General features: G+C 49.0%; 1 protein-coding gene and 1 pseudogene across 1 annotated transcript in view; one reads left to right on the top strand and one right to left on the bottom strand.

Moving 5' to 3' along the window:
- Positions 1 to 1,755: 1,755 nt before the first annotated feature.
- Tgm5 (transglutaminase 5) overlaps positions 1,756 to 14,019 on the bottom strand; it is a 37,510-nt gene continuing 25,246 nt past the window's right edge. Inside the window, exons 8-14 of the mRNA XM_052725670.1 lie at positions 12,008 to 12,146; positions 10,742 to 10,845; positions 10,393 to 10,632; positions 6,727 to 7,092; positions 6,042 to 6,202; positions 4,200 to 4,333; positions 1,756 to 4,054 (exon numbers count right to left, since the gene is read on the bottom strand). Coding sequence (XP_052581630.1) covers positions 3,901 to 4,054; positions 4,200 to 4,333; positions 6,042 to 6,202; positions 6,727 to 7,092; positions 10,393 to 10,632; positions 10,742 to 10,845; positions 12,008 to 12,146 — 1,298 coding nt within the window. The 3' untranslated portion in view covers positions 1,756 to 3,900. The remainder of the gene's footprint in view (positions 4,055 to 4,199; positions 4,334 to 6,041; positions 6,203 to 6,726; positions 7,093 to 10,392; positions 10,633 to 10,741; positions 10,846 to 12,007; positions 12,147 to 14,019) is intronic.
- LOC128102519 (WW domain-binding protein 2-like) lies at positions 7,895 to 9,362 on the top strand (annotated as a pseudogene).

Raw genomic sequence — 14,019 nt, forward strand, 5'->3', positions numbered from 1 at the left:
GTCCAGAGGTGTTACATATCGCACGGGCGGGCGTGCTCGCCTGCTGGTCAGCGGGAAGATGGGGATGGAGAAAGACTGGGCAATGGGCTTTATGAGACCCGAGAGCAGAGAGCAGAGAGCCTAGGCAACAAGGTCTCCCTCTTGCCACTGCCTGCCCTCCCACACTGCCATTCATGAGGTGTGGGAGAAAGAGTGCCTGCCCTTCCCACACTGCCATTCATGAGGTGTGGGAGAAAGAGTGCCTGCCCTTCCCACACTGCCATTCATGAGGTGTGGGAGACAGAGTGCCTGCCCTCCCACACCGCCATTCACAAGGTGTGGGAAAACGAAGGCCTCTACTGCTTCCTTGAACTTTAGATTGGCTCATGGCACTAGGCACCTTTAGGACCAAAGGGCAAACTCTTGGAGCACTGGGCAGGATGGCACAGTGGGCATCCGGAGTCAGACTTTTCTGAGTGTATTAAAGGAGTCTTCTAGCCTCTCCGAAGTAGGCAATCTTTTGACTGCATGCAACTGAAACCATTTTCTGCCAACTTAGCCAAAAGATGACAGAGACTGAGGGATACCCTTGACTGTGAGGTAAAAGGTGAATCAGGCTCAGAACTAGGAGAAGGCGAAGCTGAGGTGGCTAAGGGGTCTTGGCAGCAGTGAGCAGTGATAAGCTCTCTCCTCTGCTATTGAGAAAGATGGGCTGTGGGGTAGGTTCCTCTCTTCTCTGGCTTACTTGTTCTGCACCAAAGCTCTCAGAGAAGAATCTGATTTGTCCAGCATAAATCACATACTCACTCGGGCTGTGAGAAAGCAGAGTATCTCAGCTTAGGGGGGGCCACCAACACAGAGCCACACACCCCAGCAAGAGAAATTCCTCACAATCCCTTCACACCTGAAGCGACACTGGGCGATGGAAGAAGTAAGTTATCCTTTTGGGATGAGAGGACTGAGCAGCTAGGGATGGGTGGGGAGAACCTCATTTGCATTTCTTACTGTTTTATTCTCAGGCCTAGAACATTTGCACAGAGATACTCAATAAAATTAAATGAACCAATGAAAAGCAGCCTTTTTGGTTAGAAGAAGGTCTTGACTCGAATGAAGGACTCTGGTGGGGACTGCAGTCTACTACAGCTGATCAGGGTGGAAAACTCTTCCTCGGTGCTTGTTGGGCATACGGAGTCTGTTCGGTGCTGCAAAACAGAATCTGCTCTGAGCCCTGACACCTGAGGCAGGTGGGGCTGGGCTCCCGGATGGAGAAGAAACAAGCCTGCAGTAGTGACCCCAGTTCCTTCGGTGGCTTCCTGAAGAGCCTCATCGCCTGCTACTCGCCTCATGGTTTTCCTTCTGTTTGCTCCCTCCTACTCTGACCTCTAACCACCCGAATGGTTGGCAGTGTCTGGCTGCTGCTTCACCCAGCCTCACCACTTCCTGGGTCTGTTTTTGACCATCTCCTAGCATTGTAATTCCTAAGAAATGTTACTTCCTCCAGGAAGCTTTCCTTAGTCCACAGTTTGAACTGAACTGGTTCATCCTCTCTGTGCTCCAAAACACCCTGGTTACCCCTCACTAATGGTTCTCACCCTTCTTTGTTAAAAATCTTCTTCATAGGTGAGAGGGCTTGGTAGGTAAGTGTTAGTTTTATGCGGCGCCATGTTATTCATTAAGCAGCGCTGTTTACCATACAAGAAAAACCACGAGGTACAACAAAACCCACTATAAGAGTTTATTGGGGAAGGAGACAGAAGAGAATGTGCTGTGGCCTATTTGGAAGACGTGTGCAGAAGAGGGAGGAAGAAGAAGAAGAAGGGGGAGGAGTCTGTGACCCACTTTTCATGGATTCCCCCCACACATGCGCATATGGGCTTACGTAGCTGCATCACACATGTGCATAGATTATGTGATCACGCTGCCCTCGTAAATTGCGTGATCACACAGTGCACGCATTATGAAGGATGTAAAGGATGACTAAGCCTCTTGCTTGGCTACTGGACAGCGCATGTGTGGTCATGTAGCAACAGTAAGGGCACTTGCTGCTAAGCCTGATGACCTGAGTTCTAGTCCCTTGAACTTACGTGGTAGAAGTAGAAAGCCAACTTCCTCAAGTTGTCCTCTGACCACCACATGTATGCAATGACGTTCATGATGTTCCTATGCTCACACATGCATGTTTGCACACACACACACACCACACACACACACACACACACACACACACACACCAAAGAAACGTAAAAATTTATTTATTTATTGAAAGTCTTTAAGAATCTTGCATGTTGTTTAGATTCTCCAAATGTCTACACTTGAGCTCCTTGAGTGCCGGCTCTGGTCTTTCTTCTATCCTCAGTGCCAGCCTGCCTTAGGACCTTGTGCCTCGAAGAAACTCCGTAACTATTTGTTGAGTGAGTTGACGAACGTGGTGTTACCAACAGGTCTCATGAACAAGTTTGAGGATGTGGCAGCTAAAAATTCCCAAGAATTTCAGAGGTCACCCTCTCTGTCAGATGCGACTCTCCAGGGTGTTTTCCTTACAGGATTTCTTGTTGTTGTCATGTAATAATTAGAGGATAAAATAATTGTAGGTTACTGCCCGCTGTGCCACCAGGTTCTTAGATGACTCTCCCACAAGACAACCAGCTTACCAGGTAATTCCCACCACACCCCTTCTCTCCTTCTGATTAACGACATTGACCCTTTTGTTTAGGTGTAATGGAAGTCGTTGACTTCTTTATTTAATGTCTGTACATTTACTAGGACATCTGTCTTAGTCACGGTAGCCGGTACCTGGAGGGCAGTATCCTGGGACAGGAGACGCAGAGCTGTTTTATGTTCGGTAGCGCAGACAGGGCAGGGTCTGAGTGACGGTAAACATCAGGTGCAACAGGTAGGAAACGCTGAGGCTGTCTCAGTCTCCACCAAATATCTACCTCACTGCATTATTCGGGTGGCTTTTGCTTCCTCACTAACAGCCAACAGCAGGCCTCCAAGAACACAAATGCATTGGCGACGTTACATGGAGATGCCAGGACTGTGAGGACTGAAGAATGGCTTCAATGTCACATGGGGAGTATAGTTAAGGGAAGGTCGGGGCAAGAGATATCCTAGTCTATTTTTCTCCCTTTTTGCCAAGAAACTGAGACAGAACATGGTGTATAAAGACATGTTGGGGGATTTTTGCTCTTCGGCCTGGATTGTGCTAGGCACCTACTGAGATGTTTAGTGTCTGTCTTCTGTGTTCCCGCTAGAATGCAGGTGCCACAATGCCAGGGCCTTTGCTTTTTTCACTGTCTTATCTATTACACTCAGAGTGGCATTGGCCGTACGCTGGACACTCAACAAAGACTTCTTGAGTGAGTGAGTGGGCTCAGGCACTGAAACAACAGGAAGCTCCTGGCAACAGAAGGGCAGGAGGAGCTCTGAAGAGAAAGTGATGATTCCTCGAGGTGAAGGAGGAGGAATGAAGCTTGCTGATGTTGTTTAGTCCCACGACAACAACGCCACAGTGAGCTGCTAAGACCTGTCCTCCCTTGACCTCTGTGCCAAATCGCACCTCTGTGTGGATACCATAGAATCCCTGGTGCTGAAGAGTCCTGGCAAGCTTCATAAACAGACCAGTAACAGGCTATCTCTGGCATCTCCATTGCTGCTGATGTCAGAGTCTGTGAAACCTTTAGTGTAAAATCCACAGGTCCAGCACATCTCAGAGTTTCTTTAAAAAATTAGATTTATTTATTTTTACTGTATGTGCATGAATGCTTTTTTTCTGCATGCATGTTGGTTGGATACCCTGGAACTGGGGTTACAGATGATTATGAGCCATCATGGGAATGCTGGGAAATCTAACCCAAGTCCTTTGCAAAAGCAACCCATGCTCTCAACCGCTGAGCCATCTCTCCAGCTCTGTCTCAGAGTCTATACGCCAATGTCAACATACACATTCCTGTAACCCTTGATGTCTTTAAACTTATTGCTCCTCAGATTAGCTTGGATCTGCCTTTGGCCACTCTTGAAAGGGACAGTCTTCAGAGTGATGCTGGCCTTGTGATGGGGTTTGAGGATTCCAATGCTGCGACAGAGAATGGAGAATGTCAGAAAACCCTTTCTTCCTCACCTCCTGCACTCGGCCCTCCAATGTCCTGAGTCCCTCTAGGGGCCTGATCATGCTAAAGCAGGACACATGGGAGAGAAGCCTGGGTGCTGCCCTCACTTACAGAACTCTCTGCTGCTTCCTGAAGAGGCCACCTCCTTCCAAGGTCAGCACACAGTCCTCAACAGGCTCTGAGAGTGGGTTTGAAAAGACCACCTGGACAGTGAGTGGCTGATTCACAAAGGCTGCTCCTAGAACCTAAACAGAGACCCAGGACAGGGAAGGAAGCAAGAGATCAGTCGTCATCCCCAGGTCACTGAATGTTAAGTCGCAGTTTTGTAGGATGTCAGAATATACCATCCCTAAATATGCTACTTTGGCCTCAGGATTATTTTGAGTTGGAGCAATAAGAAGAAACAGACATAGGAAATGCTCTCTGGCCTCCATCCACTTGCCTAAAGGCATACATTTACAAAGGTGTCTCATTCCCCTTCCTTTTACCCGGAAGGTCAAAGTTCATCACTGAGACATTGGTCCCTGTGGTGGCTGTGCATTGTCAACTTGATAAAAGCTAGAGTTATCTGGGAAGAGGGACTATGAATTGAGGAGATATTTTCATCATACTGGCCTGTGGGCCAGTCTGTGGTGGCATTTTCCTGGTTGATGTGGGAGGGCTTAGCTCACTGTGAGAGGTACCACCACTAAGCAGGTGTTCCTGGTTGTATAAGAGAGCAAGATGAGAAAGCCATGGGGGCCAAACCAGTAAGCAGCACCTCTTCTTGGTTCCGGATTCTATGTGTGTTCCTTCCCTGAGTTCCCTCAATGACCAACACACCCTTTCCTCCCCCGGTGGGTTTTGGCCGGTGTTTTATTATAGCAACAGAGAAGTACACTAGAAGAGTCCCTTATCAGCCCGGAGAGGGCCCTGAGGAATCGACATGACATGGTTTCCCCCATGCCCTTACTTCCCTTGGGTTCCCATACATAATTTGCTACCCCTAGAAACTCAAGGCCCTTCCCATCTCTTCTTACTTCTCTCAAAATGTGTTGCTCCTTTGCTAAGATGTCGTTTAAGTCTACTGGAGACTTTGAAGTGCTGTCAAGAGGGCCTCATAGTCTCAACTGGTGGGGATCCAGGAGCTGGGGTAGACCCTGGAGACAGCACTACAAAGAAGAACCCTGAACACGTTCCTCCTCAGAAAGGCCCCAGAACATGAGAGGCCCTGCCATCTGTTCTCCTCTTTCAACACTTCAAAAGCAGAGGCCCAGGGGGTTTGCTCAAGGACACACAGCCAGAAAAATGGCAAACCAAACCAGAACTGGCCTTGAGGTGGACTCTTCCCTCCACTGAGCCTCTGTCATCTAGACTGTTCCTCATGTTTGCCCCTGAAAGCCAACACAAGAGGCAGCACAAGAGAGGACCTCTGAATCTATGGCTTGAGATCAAGGATCCACACTGTAGTAGTTTGAACGTATATGGCCCCAATAAGCTCATAGAGAGTGGCACTATTAGGAAGCGTGGCTTTGTTGGAGTAGGTATGGCCTTGTAGGAGGAAGTGTGTCATTGTGGAGGCAGGCTTTGAGGTCTCATAGATACTCAAGCCAAGCCCAGTGAGACAGACCACCTCCTGTCCTACCATGACGATGATGGACTGGACCCCTGAACTGTAAGCCACCCAATTAAATGTTGTCCTTTATAAGAGCTGCCATGGTCATGGTGTCTCTTCACAGTTTCTACCCTGACTAACACACACACACACACACACACACACACACACACACACACACACACACACACACAAAAGGCCACTAATAGTACAAGGAGCTGAAGACCCTTCTATAAACTGTTCCCTTCTGGGGGTACCAGAATAAATAAAGAAGGGACATCCTCCTGAACAGGCCTGGCTGCCTCCTATCCAGAGCTCAGGGACCCAAGGCCATTTGTAAGGGCCCCCTTTTTGCCTACATTAATCACGATGCCTGGGAAAGTCAGGGTGACGATCTTGTTCACCAGGATTTTCTCAGGACTGTTCTTCTCTTCACCCAGGGCGCTGATGCGGATTAGCTTGTCTGTTGACAGATACTGGCTGTACTGAGAGTAGAGGATTTTGCAAGGGTAGGTCTTTTCTGGGAGAGAAGACAAGAAGGAAGAAGTGAGAATGGCTGAGGAAGCCAGCTGGGCCTCAGTTGGATCTGATGGTTCTTCTACAGAGAAGAGGGAGCCAAAGTACACCAAATTTTGCTGAAGCAGAAACTAACCTTTCAGATGGGAAAGCTGCAGTCAAGAAAAACAATATACACTGGACAGTGGTGGTGCACACCTTTAATCCCAGCACTCAGGAGGCAGAGGCAGGAGGATCTCTGAGAGTTCCAGGACAGTCTGGTCTACAGAGTGAGTTCCAGGACAGCCAGGGCTACACAGAAAGAAACCCTGTCTCAAAAAGCCAAAAAAAAAAAAAAAAAAAAAAAGCAGTCCAGGTTGCCCAGAATCATTCCTAGATCCTAAGTCTAGATGACTCCAAAGCTCAGGTTTGCATTAATAAGTGGGCTTCTTTCCTTAGAGGTCAGCAGGAGGAAGGAAGGAGGGAGAGAGAGAGAGAGAAGTAGAAAAGGGGGGAAGGAGAGGGCCTGCAGGAGAACTAAGCAAGTACCTTCTTCAGGGAACAGTGTGATGTATGCTACGTCCTGCCAGAACGGGGCCAGGGGGCTGCCATCGTGCAGCAGAGACTGCGCACTCAAATTGAGTTTGAGGTCCTTGAACTGAGGTGACATGTTGACAGCCAACAGGACAAAGTTTATGTCTTGGCCCATGTTAGGTGGGTCAAGCAGCTCAAACTTCAGAGAGACCTGGATGACATCGCTGGGTCGGAGGGAAGGCGTGTCTAGGCTCCTAGAACCATCTTGCCTTGGTGGCATGGAGCTGAAGGGATTTGAGTCTCCCTGGTGTGACCCTTGAGACCTTCCAGCCTTTAGCTTCTGTAGAGCCTTTTGAAACACTTGTCTCTCTTGAAGGGAACCTAGAAGGGTAGATAGGATACAGGATCAGCACCAGTCAGGCTGACCCAGGAGGTAAACCTCATCTGAAGAGTCTACCCTCAGCACATCCACCAACAAAACTACAAGATGCAAAACCAACCTACCAAAATCCTGTTCAGGGGACTGGAGAGATGTTTCAGCAGTTAAGGGCACTGATGCTCTAACAGAGGACCACGGTTCAGTCCCAGCACCATATCAGGGGGTCACAACCACCTCTAACTCCAGCTCTAAGGGATCAAATACTTTCTTCTGGCCTCTGAGAGTACCCACCCACACATGCACATACATACACACAAATAAAAATAAAATAAATCTTTATGAAATCAATTGCATTGCTATACGATAGTAGTGCATTGTCAGAATAGAAATTAAGAAAGCAATCTAATTTTTATTTAGCCCCTCAAGAAAAAACACTTAAGAATGAATTTAATCAAATAAGTAAAAGACCTCCATAGTGAATATTATAAAATACTGATGAAAGAAATTGAAGAGAATAGAAAAAAGTGGGAAGGTATCCTATGCCATGGGCTGGAAGAATCAGTATTGTTAAAAAGTTCATACTGCTGGGTGGTGGTGGCGCACGCCTTTAATCCCAGCACTCGGGAGGCAGAGCCAGGCGGATCTCTGTGAGTTCGAGGCCAGCCTGGGCTACCAAGTGAGTTCCAGGACAGGCGCAAAGCTACACAGAGAAACCCTGTCTCGAAAAACCAAAAAAAAAAAAAAAAAGTTCATACTAAGCCCCTGTCAGAGACTGTGGTGTTTAACAAGGTTCACTTAGAAGCCATGGGAGTGACCATCGACAACACTAAGAGCATCCTAATGTCTTATGATCATGTGGCTCTTACATTTAATGACATGAAGAATGTGCAAGCGGCCTTCAAAGGGACCAAGAAAGGCACCATCTATCTTATCCCTTAACGGCCATCTTTCTGTCTAATGGGAAGAATGCAGTCCTACATGATGCCATTTTATGTGATGAAGGACCATGAGATCAAGCAGCCAGTGTTCTATGAGGACTTCATTAGAGAACAGTGATAGAGCAGGAGGTGACCAGGAAGACTCCCCTTTCTATATGTTGACTTCCATAGTGTAGCATGCCATTGAGTTTGGAGAGTAGATGCTCCAGGTGGCATCTCAAGCCTCCAGAGGTGAAGACCCCAGATGGAGCCTATGGGTACTCTAACATGCCCAGGAGGGCCTATGCCTTTCCCCCTGCTGGTAGCCAATGGAATGTTCCCTTGGCTACCCACCACTTTCCCTGCTTGAATTATATCCAGGCTCTCCCATGATGGTGGGGATCATGGGATGTGTAAAACCCTTGCCACCACCCTAACCTGAGACTATGGTACCTCCAATCTGAGGCCCCAACATCCCCTCCACTCCTGCAGCAGAGGCCAAGGCCATAGAAATAGCTGCTAGTGCCTATTACAACTCAGGCAACCCACATGATGTCTACATGAACATGAACAGCCTCCACCACCACCCTACTACCCTGCAGAAGACAAGAAGACCCAGTAGAGCCTTTCCAACTCCCTGCCTCTTCTCCCATGATCCTTTCCTGGGCTTCCCATGGGACTGCACCTGGGACTCAGAGAGGACAGGGAGAGCCCTGTTCTCCCCCAGTTCTGATTATAAACAGTTACCTCTGATGTGCTGATGGAAGGGCAGACTCTGGGCGCCTGGCCTCTGAGAGGCACCTCCTGGCTTCCCAAGCTAGCCCAGCCCATGGTGCTGAGTCCTTCAAACAGTCCACTCCTTCCCCATCCCAGTCCCTCAGTCTGGTGGATTTGCACTCTACCTCATGGGCTCATCAGACTAGTCATGTTTCTTCCCAAGGGCCAGGCCAGACCATACTCTTACTCACTGCCCCTGCTGTGTGTGTCCCTGGAAGGCCACTGTCCCAGCAGACCACCAGTCAGGCTTTGGCCTTGCCACACTTACATGGTTACCCTTGTTCTTCCTTGCTCCTTCCTCAAGCTTTGGGAGTTGTACCCTGAAATTCCAGGGTTGGTGGCATCAGAGGCAAGGCTGCTGTGGCTGCGAGCCCTGCTAGTTTCGGAAAATTATTTCCCCTCTCCTCTCCCTTGTACAAGGGGCTTCTCCTGGGGAGCAGTAGAATGCATGTCTGTCCCATCAGGTCCTATGGTCTGGGAATGAGGGCCCCAACGGTGTGTGGCTGTAACCTCCACCTACCCTACCTCTGAATGCTTCACGCCCCCCCCCCATGCATCAAAATCCACTGTTGTTTGTTCCTGTGCTGAGTTCAAAGAGAGGAGATGGTTATTTAAATAGAACTCACTATTAATTTGACAAAAATCCAGTTAATGTATTAATGTAAAATAAACCTTGTTTGTACTGTGATTTGTTTGTTACAACTGCGAAATAGTAAAACTGAAGTAAATGGCCAAAAATGTTCATATAACCCCAAATGGTCTATATAGTCAGTGGAATTCCTATCAAAATACTGATGGAATTTTTCTCTGAGCTAGGAATACACACACACACACACACACACACACACACACACACACACACACACACAATTGACATGACTATAAAATACCTGGAATAGGTAAATTCATCTTGAATAAAAATACAAAGGAGGAGGTATTACATTACCTGGCTTCAAAATACATACAGGGGCTGTGTCAATGACTCAGCAGTGACACCCCGATTCTGGTCCTCAGGGCTGGATATCTTTGCTTGTCTTCCTAGAAGTTAACCTAGCAGGTAGCTGTTCTAGGAGTTCATCTACACCTGATCAACATGGTCTCCATTGGCTTTGCTAAGCTCCTGACAGGACTATCACCTCAGTATCCCCTCTGGCCCTTGCTGGCCCAGTGGATGAGTATGAGGGTGACACTGACCTTAACAAGTGCTGGCTGGTAGTCTGGCCTGTCTCCTGAACACTCAACCAAATACAATTAACCAAATGGTAAGTTAGATGAAAGAAATTGGCCAATAGAAGAGTTTGCTAAGTTGATTGCCATCTTCAGTTGAAGGCTAAATTTTGAGGGAAGCTGGGAGAACTCATGTTCTGTTGGCAGGATGTCTATAAATGACTATCAGGAGAGATGAACATATTGGAAGTCTCTGGCCCATGAGGTAATGGTGGCTAGGGGAAGTAAGGCAGTGAAGACATCCTGACTGAATCCTTGCAACTGAATGACCGAGGAGACAGTGGATCTGGGTCTTGCCCTGCACACGTCCTCCGACTCCCTGGCCTATGGCAGGGGATGGTACCCTGAACTTGGGCTCTCGGGAAGGTTGCTCGGCTCTACCTTCTTCATACTTGTAGCTCTCTGTGATGTCATCCCGCTCGTCACTCTGGATGCTCTTAGTACTAATAAAATTCCCAACAGTAGCCGTGTCCTGGTGAATTTTCTGCTCCTTTCCTCCGTAGACAAGCCAGGACATGCAGTCAGCGTTCACCATAGAAAACGCAAAGCGCGTGTCATAGTTTAGATCGACTTCTCCCTCTTTGATGGCTTTGACTGAAGCAGGACCACAGCAGTAGAGACCTGAGGGAAAATGGGGAGGAAAGCTCTGGTGGGCAGTATATGGTGGACAAGAGAGGGTCTGGGGCAGGTCTGTGGGAGGGGCTCCTGATTCCTCTCTGGAGAGCCTCACCATTGCTGGTTTCCTGAGGGGTAGCATCCAGCACCTGCCAACCTCCGTGTCCAGGAGGGAGGTCCCTTCGTGCCATCCAGCACTCATTCCACACATGGAAATTCCTGAGGCAGAAGCAGGGGAGTCAGTGTTAAACACCTCGAAGGCAGGGGCTAGCCTCCTTGTTTCCTTTCTAGACCAACAAGGATGAGCGAGTGAACCGGCTACAGAAAGTCAGACTCACAGGGCTCAAGTGTCTTTGGGAGAGGAGTTACAGACCTCCCTCCTGTGAGCCTCTATTTGTCTACAGAAAAGAGCATCCCTCTGCTGACTGTGTGAACAGAGTGCAGGCTTCCCGTCTACTGAAGTTCAAATTCCTCTCGGCTCTCTCAAAGGGGGCCTCATGGCTCCTTTCCTCTGTCTCTGTCTCTGTCTGTCTGTCTGTCTGTCTGTCTGTCTGTCTGTCTCTCTCTCTCTCTCTCTGTGTGTGTGTGTGTGTGTGTGTGTGTGTGTGTCCCACAGAGGCAACCCTAGTCTTTGCCATACCCACAAGTAAGATGTCAAGCCTCTACGGTCAGACCCTTAGGCTCTTAAAAGAAGGAGGTTACAAAGGGGGACCTCAACCCCAGTCTAACAGCTTTGATTATGTGAGGAGTCTAAACCCATGGCTGTTTTCTGTTCTGCTGTCTCTCAGCCCCAGGACAGGAAGCAGGAGGATGGGGGCAGAGGCTGGGAGCACATCCCCAGGACAGGAAGCAGGAGGATGGGGTGCAGAGGCTGGGAGCACGGCCCCAGGACAGGAAGCAGGAGGATGGCGGCAGAGGCTGGGAGCACAGCCCCAGGACAGGAAGCAGGAGGATGGCGGCAGAGGCTGGGAGCACAGCCCCATGATGGGAAGCAGGAGGATGGTGGCAGAGGCTGGGAGCACGGCCCTAGGATAGGAAGCAGGAGGATGGGGTGCAGAGGCTGGGAGCACAGCCCCAGGACAGGAAGCAGGAGGATGGCGGCAGAGGCTGGGAGCACAGTCCCAGGATAGGAAGCAGGAGGATGGGGGCAGAGGCTGGGAGCACAGCCCCAGGATAGGAAGCAGGAGGATGGGGGCAGAGGCTGGGAGCACAGCCCCAGGATAGGAAGCAGGAGGATGGGGGCAGAGGCTGGGAGCACAGCCCCAGGATAGGAAGCAGGAGGATGGGGGCAGAGGCTGGGAGCACAGTCCCGCCCTACTTTCTGCTGTGGTTTGGCCTCAGATCTGTGGTTCAAGAAACAGACTGAGTGGTTGTGTCTCACCAGACGGTATCCTTCTTCATATTCTCCAAGATCCTGCCTGTGTTGTCGTAATACTCGTCTATGATCAGGTTCCCGTCTGTGTCATGGCCGGAGTCAAAGTTGGTGATCACGCGGGTGGGGATGCCCAGGCATCTCATCACTGCAGAAAGACAGAGAAACCACCAGTGTGCTGTAGATCCTGAACCTAGTGAAAGCATCCAGTTGGGATCTGCAGGACCAGACGGGGACTGTTTGGGACGCTACGCTGACAGCAATTCCATCCCTCTCCCCATTTCTGATCTCATGGGATGACTGTCGCAGAGGTTAGGATACTGGCTGATCTGACAGGCTTTGCTGGAGCCAAGAGAGTCTAGCAAGTTATCATATCTGCTGTTTAAGCCAGCAGGGTGGGGCAGGCACTGACTCAGCCTCATTCCTCTCCTGGCCTCAAGTCTCCCATCTTCAAACAAAAGGCTGGATTCTGTTTCTTCCTGTCATTAGGATTATTGCTGAGACCATCAAATTGTCAGACAAAGGTTTCTGTGGCTTGGAGTTCCCTTTTATTCTTGGCAATATTATGTCAGAAACCTCTCTAGGAAAAGGAGGACAACCATGCAACACAAGCTTAGAAAAGTGAGTGTGTACCTGGTCAAAAAAATCCCTGGAGAGAGGCAGAACGTTGTCTTTATTCCCCAGGCATATCTGTTTCCTTGGCCAGCTAACTTCTTTTCTTGTTTTCTGCTGCAACCCCATCCCGTGCTCTTTCAAGTGAGTGAACCCTCACCCCTGCTCACCACTAATTACTCCAAGGATGCCTGTCCCCTGTGCCCAGCGGTACTGACCTGGCTAGGTAAGACTAATCACAATCGCTAGCATCGGGCCGCAAGGCTCCGGCCTGCCTCTTTCCCCTTCACTGTTCTCAAGAGAGCTCTGGGTAGTGTCTGCTATTTCTATTCCACTCTGATGACGGAGGCTAAGAACGACGAGCCACCTTGACCAGACGTCACACAGCAGGCAGGACGGACACAGGGCCCTCACTCAAGCTGCGGTTTCATTCCCAAGCTTGTGCTCGGTGCCAAGTCTACCCGTCGGTAGCATACTCAGTTCAAACCATCAAGTGTTCTGCACATCTCACACATCTTCCCATGTTATTTTATATTTGCTGCACTTCTATACTATATTTCTAGTGGTGCTTATTCTTAGAAAGTTAGTGGGCTTCCAGTATTTTTCCTACAGTAAATAATGGTGACAGATATCTTAGGAGATCAATCCCTTCTTATTCCGTGGGACTGACTCCAAGAGGCCAAATGACTGAGTGAAAAAACAAAAAAACAAATATTGGTAGAGTTGGAATGTCTTATTTTTAAGTAGATTTTAATTTAGGCTTTTTTTCTTTAGACAGGATCTCATTACATAGCCCAGGCTAGCCTTGAGTTTATGGATATGTGCCACCAAGCCCAACCTTCCTTATTACGTTCTGTGGTGCCGAGGACTGAACTCAAGGTCTTGCATGTGCTAGGTGAGTACTTTTTCACTGAGCTACTTCTGTTTTAAATCTTGAGACAGTGTCTTGTTAAGTTACTCAAGTTGACCTTGAACTTGCTCTGTAGCCCAGGCAAGCCTTGAACTTGTGATCATTCTGCCTCAGCCTCTGAAGTAGCCAGCAGTCTCCACTAGGCTCCTTCTTAGTAGTGTGACACATGCCTCTCTAGGTCAGGGAAGGGGACACCCTAGAAGTGACCTTGCTTGGGGAGGAGAGAAGCCCAAAAGGAAGTCTTGAACTCTCCCTTGAGTGGCATATCTGAACATAGCCAAAACAAACTAGGTCAAGCAGTGGGCAGTCCTGATAAGTGAGTGGAAGGTGGGGGTTACACAGGACACCCTCAGAGAGGAGGCGACGGAAGAAAAGCTGCCGCTGAAGAAACATGAGATAGAAATGTGGCAAGAATGGAGGAGCCCTGTGTGGGCACACTTATGCTAAAAGTGTAGTCAGGAAGGCGGATGCCACTCACGGCAGCAAGAGAGCATGCCAA

Source organism: Peromyscus californicus, unplaced genomic scaffold (genome assembly GCF_007827085.1).
Source record: "Peromyscus californicus insignis strain IS unplaced genomic scaffold, ASM782708v3 Scaffold_7__1_contigs__length_154581171, whole genome shotgun sequence".
Lineage (NCBI taxonomy): Eukaryota > Metazoa > Chordata > Mammalia > Rodentia > Cricetidae > Peromyscus > Peromyscus californicus.